This window comes from Zonotrichia albicollis, chromosome 8, assembly GCF_047830755.1.
Source record: "Zonotrichia albicollis isolate bZonAlb1 chromosome 8, bZonAlb1.hap1, whole genome shotgun sequence".
Lineage (NCBI taxonomy): Eukaryota > Metazoa > Chordata > Aves > Passeriformes > Passerellidae > Zonotrichia > Zonotrichia albicollis.
In genome coordinates, this window is record NC_133826.1 from 10639714 (window position 1) to 10648989 (window position 9276).

General features: G+C 59.5%; 1 protein-coding gene across 2 annotated transcripts; it reads right to left on the minus strand.

The window, feature by feature from the left end:
• Positions 1 to 4972: 4972 nt before the first annotated feature.
• Positions 4973 to 9049, minus strand: KLF17 (KLF transcription factor 17). Of its 2 annotated transcripts, none has more exons than XM_074545917.1 (3): positions 8876 to 9049; positions 6792 to 7767; positions 4973 to 6006 (listed from the first exon to the last, which is right to left on the minus strand). In XM_074545917.1, exons 1-3 carry the CDS (start codon positions 9032 to 9034, stop codon positions 5831 to 5833), a joined length of 1311 nt encoding a protein of 436 aa, XP_074402018.1. In that variant the 5' UTR covers positions 9035 to 9049; the 3' UTR covers positions 4973 to 5830. The 2 variants fall into 2 exon arrangements, with proteins under 2 accessions (XP_074402018.1, XP_074402016.1); XM_074545915.1 differs by lacking the exon at positions 8876 to 9049 and adding an exon at positions 8023 to 8273.
• Positions 9050 to 9276: the final 227 nt, after the last annotated feature.

Genomic DNA, 9276 nt, shown 5'->3' on the forward strand with positions numbered 1-9276 from the left:
CAGAGCCACGGCTCACGGAGCGAGAGTTTTATTAATAATACTGTCCTGTTTCCTCTTCCCTGTGGGAAGCGATAGGGGAAGAAGGAAAGGGGAGCAAACAGTGGTGTGGGGCCAGGAGAGACTTCATGAATCACCTTCCTGCGAGAGACCGAGGCTGGGCACGGCCGCCTGACAGGAGTTCACCTCAAGCAGATGGTTTCTGCACAGGGCAGAGATACACCGGGACCTGCCCGCCATCCTAGGAGAGGGGTGCCTCTGAGGGGAATCTCTTCTCCTTGCAGCCCTGGGATGAGCTGAACCCTACTCGCTCTTGCACGGAATCCCTCAATGCCTGCCAGGCTGTGCTGAAGTTACCACCGTTCCCATCCTGCTGGTGAGCCCTTCCCACGAGGATTGGCACATCACCTCTGTAGCAGGGCACAAACAATGCCCGTGTGCCACAATGGGAACTGGTGACACCCCCAGAGTACCATCTGTTGTCCCCAGAAATAATTTAATCCCTTTTCCACACTACCAGGGATGGCTTTTAGCACCCTTCCCACAAGGACAGAGCTGTTCCTGAGGTTTTGCCTGCCCTATTTGCTCTCAGCTCTGCCTCACCTACCCAAGTCTTCCCCCATCAGTGTGTGTGGACATTGATAATAATTTCTAGCACATTTCCTTGCTCTCTTGCCACAGCTGGCCTGGAAGTGGGGTCCATACTCCCCCAAGGTGGGCTTGCAGAAGGACACAAGGCTTTCCCAACTTTTGCGGTCTCTGCCTGCTTGGCTAGCCTGGCACTGCGGTTTCATGGAGAGCTTTGTAATACCAAAAAAAGGGCCTCTCTTTTTGCCACGAGTTGTTCGGTTGTTCACAGTCGTTCATCCTGTTAAAACGGCACTTAAAGAAAACAAAAACCAGTTCCAAAAATAAAACCTTGAGACAGATGGGGCCATTCAGCGCTGGTTTTTGATTATATCTCCCACTTGTTGGCCTGCCTCCCCCACACCTCTGTGAGCCTCGGGAGCTGTGTCCCACCCGGAGCTGTATGGACCCGCAGGTGAAACACATTAGCCGGGTGCTTCTGCTAATGGGCTCATCAGCAGAGCAATTAGCACTGCTGCAGGGGGGCCCGCAGTTATTGTTTCTGGCCTGGAGTTATTGTTAATGGCCACTGCATCCCCAAGCTAGCACAGAGCAAAGGGGAAAGGCTGGAAGGCTGAGTCACGTACCTGGTTCGTCATTGAGAGTCCTGCACTGGGACTGTGCCCAGATCTGACCACCAGGGTCCTGCCTCGCCAGGGCACAGGGAGTATGGAGGGAATGCAGGGAATCAGGGAAAGCCAGCAGCGACAGGGAGTTCAGCACTTCTGTGCCCTGGAACTCTGGCATCACTGTCCTGTCACTGCAACACCATCACCCACCTCCAGCTGTCCTGGATACCAGGGATCCAGAGTGATCAGCCACCAAGCAACTGGGGGAGAGATGTGCCCCCAGATTTAGCCCTGGCAGGAAGGCTCCCTCCAGGCCAGCTCCTCACCCACCTGGGGAAGGATGCACCTCACCTCATGCCCTTTACCGCTGCCCTGGCTGCCAGGCATGACCCAAGGTGGCCCCAGGCCAGAGGTGTGCGTGCCTTCTGACCAGGGCTCAGGGCGTGTGTGTCTCCCAGCCTGGCACCAGCGGAGGAGGACAAGTGCAAACACTGTGGCCAGTGGGGCAGGAGAAGGTTATCTGGGGCCCGGCAGTGGAAAAACTCTCGGTGTGTGACTAAGGCACGACAGCGCCAGGTGTGGGTCCAGGCAGGGCAAGAGAGACGGGAGTTATCGCTCCCCCGTGGCTTCAGGTGCCTGAAGCCAAATGTTTCCTAAGGGTGCGGTGACAGCCACAGCTCCGTTATCGTGGCACCTGGCCCACCCCAAGCAGCATGGACACGGGGACAGGTTGTTGGACCTTCCCCCCATGGTAGAGAGCACTTCCCACTGCTCCTGCAATGGGAGACTCAAGCCCTGGGAGCAGACTTCAGCAGAGACACCTTGGTCCTAGGGACTCAAGCTCTGGCCTCACGGTGAGGAATGGTCTGTGTCAGCCTGTCCAAGCACCCCCAAATTATCCTCCCACCCTGGAGCACCCAGGCTGCATCCTACCCACAGCACTCTGGTCCCCTCCCCAGCTCTGTGCTGTCCCCATGGACCACAGCATCCTGAAGGTCAAGTCCTGGCTAAGAAACCCTCAAATCTGCAACACTCCTTCTCCCTATGGATCAACAATCCCAGACCAGCTGTGGAACCTGTAGGCTGTAGCATGGGGGACCCCCATGAGCTGGGTCATCCCTAGACAACAGAAACTCACTCAAGCTTCTCATTCACCCCTCCCCAGCTCTGAAGACCCCAGGGCCCTGTTCCAACTGGCAGGTGCCAGGCCATACTGTGGCCATGACTCACACTTCTGCTAGGAGGTGTTTCTCCATACCTTGCTCCTTCCCTTACTCCCTTGCCTCCTCATTGGACCAGGTCAGCTGTACCCCAAAACCTTGGGGCTGAAGAGTTACAGAAGTTTCAGAGATCTCTGCACAGTTCCCAGGGTCCTTTTTGACAGGAAGTGACCAAGGTGGAAAAGGAAGGAAGGGAGACATGGCCTAGCTTAGGGTTCTCCAGCTGACAGCAGGTGCACACACCACAGGGATTGCACCCCAGCCGTGCCTCCCTCAGTGCTGCCAAAGGTGTTTTCTTGCTGCCCTCATCACTTTGCAGGGCAGGTTTTACTGGGGACAGGACTGGCCTCGCTTCTCCAATGGAGAGTGTGTCTAAGCCCAGGCAATTGGAAGAGGGTGTTTTTTATTAACAACAAATTAACCGTAATTGTCTTTTCCACTACAGCCACTCCTCCCCAGCCATGCAGTGGTGATTCCCAGCATTGCTGGTCCATTTGGCTGCCGTGCCCCATCATGTGCCTGAAGGAGTGCCTTGCCCCAGGCACAGGGGAGCAAACCCAGAGCAGCTCTGTTTGGAGGAGCCCAAAGCACCTTCCCCTGCTCTTGCCTCCCCATGTAGGCAGTGGCAGCAGAGTCGGACCTCCCTCCTGCCCTGGCACAACAATGATGAAAGGCGAGAAAGAACTGGTTTGTGCTCTGATCTCAGAGCTGAACCTCAAAACAGCCGTGAACCGTCACTCCAGCTCCCAGGATGCTTAGGGAGGACAGGACAGCAGAGCCAGCCTTTCCAGTGGGACAGGATGGTTGGAGAAATTCATCGTTCCCCTGGAAATAAAAATAATAATCATAATAAAAACACAAAGCCAGAGATTACTTATACGCACACAAACACGCAGGCACGCACTCTCCCCATCTGGCTTTGCCAGCCTGACTCATCGCTAATTCAAACAGCCCACACCTTTCCCTCTCCCTCCATGTGACGTTTTGAACAAGTTTCCAGGGAAGAGGCAGAAGTTTTGCCCCAGCTATCCCCTGGCATTTTAGCCTTGTCCTTGGGTTCTGGTGGTCCCAGGAACAGGACACCCCCAGTACCTCATCACAGACCACATGTGTCCCAGCACAGTCACCTCTACACAAGCACCTCTCAGAAAGTGGGACAAGCAGAGGGTGGAGACAGCAGTGGAAAGGACAAGTGATTGAGCCTGACCGATCTGTGACACCTGTGGATGCAGCCCCATGGTCCTGATCTCAGGCCTACAGGCAGAACGTGATGTCCCAAGCTGCTGCCACCCCGTCTGGAATCACCCATGCTTTTGTACCTGCTCAAGGGCAGATCACAAGGGTGGGTGTTGGTCCCAGAACAGAGTCCAACACCAAAATATTAGCCACTCCTCAGGGGAACATCAGACCTGTTCTGCCATTCCCATCTGAGCAGGAAAGAGTGGGATCAGCCCAGCTATATCCCACTTCCACTTGCAGGGCAAGCAGCGCCAGGGCACCCTCCAGCCCTGACCAGCTGCTGGGGGTTACAGAGAGGAGCAGCAGGAGGGAGCCACTGCCACCACCATCCTAGGCCAGGGCATCATACAGCTCCCTGCACTGCCAGCATGGTGTCAGGTCTGGACAAGTTCCTGCCTTCAGAGGGATTCGTGCATCACAGGTAATCAGCTGTGGGAGGGAGGGAGGGATGGAGCCAGACCTGCTTGCTGAGCTCCGGGACCTGCCAGCATGCTTGTGCTGAGTCACCACCTATTAACGCAGGGAAACCTCAGCACCTGAACCCCGCCAAGCTGCCAGGCCATCCCCAGGAGGACAGCAGAGACAGCACCCAGGACCAACTGACACCAACATCCCTGCTGGCTGTGACCACAAGGCCAGTGCTGCACAGCTCCCACTGTGAGGCACAGCAGGACAGGACTGCTCAGGAAGAATTCAGGACCAGCAGGGCTCTCAGTTGAGTTTCGGCTGCCATTCTCCACAGAGATGACTCACCGCAGGACCAGTCACACCATCCCAGTGCCGCAATTGCCCCATCTGCAGATTAGGGAAACTGAGGCACAGGGAAGTGAGGTGACTCAAGAGCTGTTGCACAGGAGATGCTACTCAGATGCCGAGGCTTGGGCGTTCCCCATCGATCCTCCGCAGCTAACTTAAGCAGAAATGAACATCGATGTAAATATTTACTGACAAACAAGCTCAGCCTCACCCTCTCCTCTTAGAAGAAACCTTTAAAGTAAACTCTCCTGGCTCTTTCATGTTTACATCTTGTTTATTTATTATACAGCAGATCACAATATTTCAACAGTTTGCATATAAAGAAAAGTAACATTTCAGAGTGCAAGAGACCTAACGTGCCCAAGCAGAGAAATGTTAATTAACAATATACACAGACGGGAACAGTGCACTTCCCAAAGCTGAGACTCATCTGTGTTCCCAGCTGGAAAAAATATATTAAAAAAAAGAGAAACATTATATATTACTGCTTTGTTTAATTTACAACTTGCTTTGCAGAAGCTGCACATAAAAAGACTCATTTTCTTTTGAGCTTTCTTTTTTATCCCCCCCCTACAAAAATTTCAAGTATAGCAGAGACCTGGGCATTCATAGCTGGACTCACTGTCCTTTACATACTAAATTTTAAAAAGCAGCATGGGGAAGGCAGCTGCAGCAGTACCTGGTGTCATCCTGAGGGGAAGAACAAGACAAAATAAAGCAGACAAGAGCCAGGAGAGACATTTTAGGCTCTTGAGTGGAAAACTGGGAATGGCCAGGGGGGTCCCAGGTTGGTGACAGGAGCTTCCCTGTCCTCTGTGCAAGGTGACACTGTCCTGCCAACACCTGCAAACCTTTATAGCCATGAGCCAGTCAAATCCCACCCTCACCCCATCCACTCTGGGCTTTGGGTCAGGTTTGTTCTGATGATCACAACCGAGACAACCAGCAACCCATTTCCCAGCAACACAACCAATGTGCCCAACTGGCATGGCTTTCCAGCCAAAAAGCAGCCAGAGTCAGCCACCACAGCCCCTAGAGCCAGGGGGGTGCCAGAATCTGGGGGGAAGAAGGTTAAGCTGATGCCAAATACAAGCCAGGAGTTCTGGGGACAGACCCCTTTATGCACCAGCTCCCCCACTCACTGGGTACCTGGCTGGGGGGAACCCTCCAGGCATGGGGAGCTGAGTGGTGATGACTGGGCAGATGTTTCTCGCAGTTTTGCTCCCCACATGCATCCCCAAAGCAGCCCTTCCCCACCACTTGGCTGGGCCAGCTCTCACAGGAGCAGGAGGAGAAAACTAGTTATCAACTACAAGCGGAGGGAGCTGGGTGGCCAGGCTGCTCCCCAATGCTATCCCTGGCCCGACACTATTTACACCGTGAGCTGGCTCCGGGGACATCGAGTCCGGCCGCAGGCACCGCTCACATGTGCCGCTTCATGTGGAGAGCGAGGTGGTCCGAGCGGGAGAAAGCCCGCTCGCAGAGGTGGCACTGGAACGGCCGGTGCCCTGTGTGCTTGCGGTAGTGGCGGGTCAGCTCATCGGAGCGGGCGAATTTCCAGCCACATCCTTCCCAGGTGCAGTGGTAGGGCTTCTCGCCTGCAGAGGAGAGGGGGTGTCAGTGGGCTTTGTCGGTTCCCACCCTCCCTGTGCCTTCAGTTCGGGGCTACCCTACCCAGCATCCCCTTTTCAAAGGGATGGGAGGTCCATTGCGCACCTCTGCCTGCTCAGCTTTCTTTCCCTTTCTGTCCCCCATTTTTTTGCCTTTCCCCATGTGCCAAGATGTGTTTTCTGGGCATCCCTGCCCCATTAGAACACCCCTCCTCTGTGCCTCTGCTTCACTTTAAACTGTGGCTGGTCCCCTGCTGTGGGCTGGCACCGTGTGCCCTGTCCCAGCTCGGCCAGAGAGTCTCACCGTACAACCCCCAGTTTGCCCCCTATTCTGTTTGTCCCTAGCCCAAGTGGAGAGTATCACCATGTCCCTAAGTCCTACCACCTCAGTCACCCCCGGGCCCCAAAACCAGCAACTGGAGGCGCCACAAGAGTGGTCTCGCTACATGCCAGGTCCCTATGTATCCCTGCCCAGCGCCACCACGGGATCCTTCTGAGCATTTCGGGGCCATCCCCATTGCCCCCTGCCTTACACGCAGAACGCCTCCACGCAGGCTATCCCTGGGTGCCCTCACACACCTCCTCCACGGGGACCCACCGTGCACTCCCTGACCCACCGCAGGGGTCCTCCCCACGCGACACGCCCTTACTCCCGGTGTCACCTCCCGCGACGCCCCTTCCCAGCCCGGAACCTCGCTCGCGGGTCTCAGCACGTGCCGCGGTACCCGCGCCCGGGACCCTCCGTGCGTGTGCCCGCCCCGGCACGCCCTTACCCGTGTGGGTCCGCATGTGCGCCTTGAGGTGCGAGCTCTTGGTGTAGGTCTTGCCGCAGCCCGGGTATTCACAGTTGTGCGTGGCCGTTCGCTTGCGCGCCCACGAGCGGCGGCCGCGCTTGGGCTTGCAGTCCTCGGGGGGAGCCCCGGCCGGGAAGTACTCCAGCACCGGGGAGTTGGGCGGCGTGACCAGCAGCCCGGGCAGCCCCGCCGGGCCCGGGCCCGGCCCCTTCAGGGGCTCCCTGAAAACACTGAAATGTCCATGAAACTGCGGTGGCGGCTGGGGGGCGAAGTGGGGCGCATAGCGGTGCGGGGCCACGGCGTAGTGGGGCGGCAGGTCGGCCAAGAGGTGAGGATCGGCGCCAGGCAGCGGCTCCTCGGGGGGCCCCAAGCGGCCGTGGGGGAAGCCCGGGTAGGGCAGCGGCGGCCCCGGCACCGGTCCCGGCCCGGGACCCGGCGCCACGCGTGGCTTGTGCTCGCCGCCGCCCGGTCCCAGGTACTCGGCGGCAGACATCCCCAGCATACAGGCGCGCTCCTCCGGCTGCTCCTTCTTGATGCGGGGCCCGAAGGACTGCGCGGGGTCCAGGGGCAGTGGGCGGGCTAGGGCCGGGTGGAGGGGCGGGTGGTGATGGGGGTGAGGGTGGTGGTGGGGGCCGCCGGGCACCCGCAGCTCCGTGTACTCCCTCCGCTGCGGATCGTAGTGGCCGGGCAGGTCCGGGGTGAGTAGCTCAGCCACGTAGCTGTGGCCCTGGCCCTCGGGATAAGGCGCCGGGAACTTGCCCGGCGTGGAGTACGAGCCGTCGCTGTCGTATGTGGTACCACAGCTCTCGGGGGTCTCGGGCAGGGGGTAGTTGGGGCCGGTCGGCCCCTGCCCGCCACTGCTGGTGTGCGCCAGGATGAAGTCCAAGTCCACGAACTTGCCCAAGTCATCCTCCTCCCGCTTGACGGCAGCGGGGCCATCCTGTTGTAGCATCCTCTGCGGGAAAACGAAGCGTCAGGATCGGCAGGAGACGGTTGCGGCGGCACCCGCCGCCCCAACACCGCGGCCCGCGCCTCCCCCCAACTCGTCCGACGGGTCGGCACCACTCCGGCTGCGCTGTGCCGACCTCGGGGCGCCCTCCGACGGCGAGAAGGCGGCCCGCCCCCCACTCCCCGGCCAGGCTGAGCCCCCGCCCGGAACGCTCTGTCCCGTACCCACCTTGCCACCCTCTCCCCGGTGCCAGGTGCTTACGTGGAGCATGTCGGCGGGCCGCTCCTCTAGCGGCATCAAGTTGGCGAAAGTGGAGATAGAGGGCAGAGTGCTCTCGTCCACGGCCGCCGCCATGGCGAGCCGGGCCGAGGCAGCGGGGCCGGGGCGGGCTGGGGGAGCGCGGTGCGCGGAGCCCGGCACCGCTCCGCTCCGCTCCCCGTGGCAGCAGCGCTGCTCTGCGCCGCCCCGCGCCCCTAAGCTGTTAACAGCATGGCTGCGCCCCGATTGGTCCGGCCCGCATTGATATTCACCGCTGCCACTTACCATTGGCTCTGCTGCGGCCCGAGCCACGCCCCCTTCGGTGGGGCTGCCCCGGCGGGCGGGGGTCGGCGGTTGCCGCTGCCCCGACCGCGCTCGGAGCCCGCGCGGGACGGGACAGGACGGGCAGAGCGGCGGGGGCTCCGCGTCCCGCTTTGCCCTGCTCTGCGACACTGTCCCACGGGGGAGAAGCGACAAGGGTGTTGTTGTGAATCGCGGAGGCCAGAATGCTGCCCGCGACGTGAACGGGGCAGCGGCGCCCTCCAGGCTGGCCCACACTACGAGCGGGGCGGGGGGCTGTAGGTGGTAGAGCCGGAGATGCCCCGGCACCCTGTCCCGAGTGGAGCAGGGGCAATGGCAATGGCTCTGTCACAGGCACCCTGGCGCAGGAGTACATACAGGCAAAAGCATTTCAGCCACTGTGCCGGGCACAACACTCTCCACGGGGACCCCGAGAGCGTCAGGGGGCAAAGCGGCAGTCCCAAAAAGGTGTGCTTGTGCCTCCATAGGAGATGAACCAGATAACCGAGCCCCGGTGTCCCCACACCCCCGCGCGAATCGTTTCATGTAAGCGCACCCGTGAAGCCGCGTCCTCCCGCGCCGCTGCTGTCGGTGAGGCAATCAGCAGCACAGAGCGTACCAGCTCGCATCTGGCTGCGTGCAGGGTGCGTGTGCGAGCCGAGATAACTGCTCCTCGACCCTGCCGGGGGCTGGCACCCTGCCGACATTGCCTCATCTCGCCCCACAGCCCCCACAACACGTTTGTCTGCCCTCCCTACGGACCAGTGCTGTAGCTGAATCTCCGACCGCCCTGGCACAGGGACATGGGTCGGCTGTCCCACCCTGCCCACCCTGAGCAGCCCCTGGGACAGCGCTGTCCTGAAGGCTTCCCACGGCAGGGGACACAAGGATACAAAGCGGTTATCCTGCTTTGAAGGAGACACTCAAGTCACCCACCCTATTCTAGCGAGTTGGGTG

What these genes read in the sequence shown, in the direction of transcription:
- KLF17 (XM_074545917.1), bottom strand. Translation starts at nt 9,034, where the DNA reads ATGAGGCAATGTCGGCAGGGTGCCAGCCCCCGGCAGGGTCGAGGAGCA. An exon ending in GGGAGGACGCGGCTTCACGG is followed by an intron (nt 7,768 to 8,875) that starts GTGCGCTTACAT and finishes GTTTTCCCGCAG; the next exon opens with AGGATGCTACAACAGGATGG. An exon ending in GCACATGCGGACCCACACGG is followed by an intron (nt 6,007 to 6,791) that starts GTAAGGGCGTGC and finishes TCTCCTCTGCAG; the next exon opens with GCGAGAAGCCCTACCACTGC.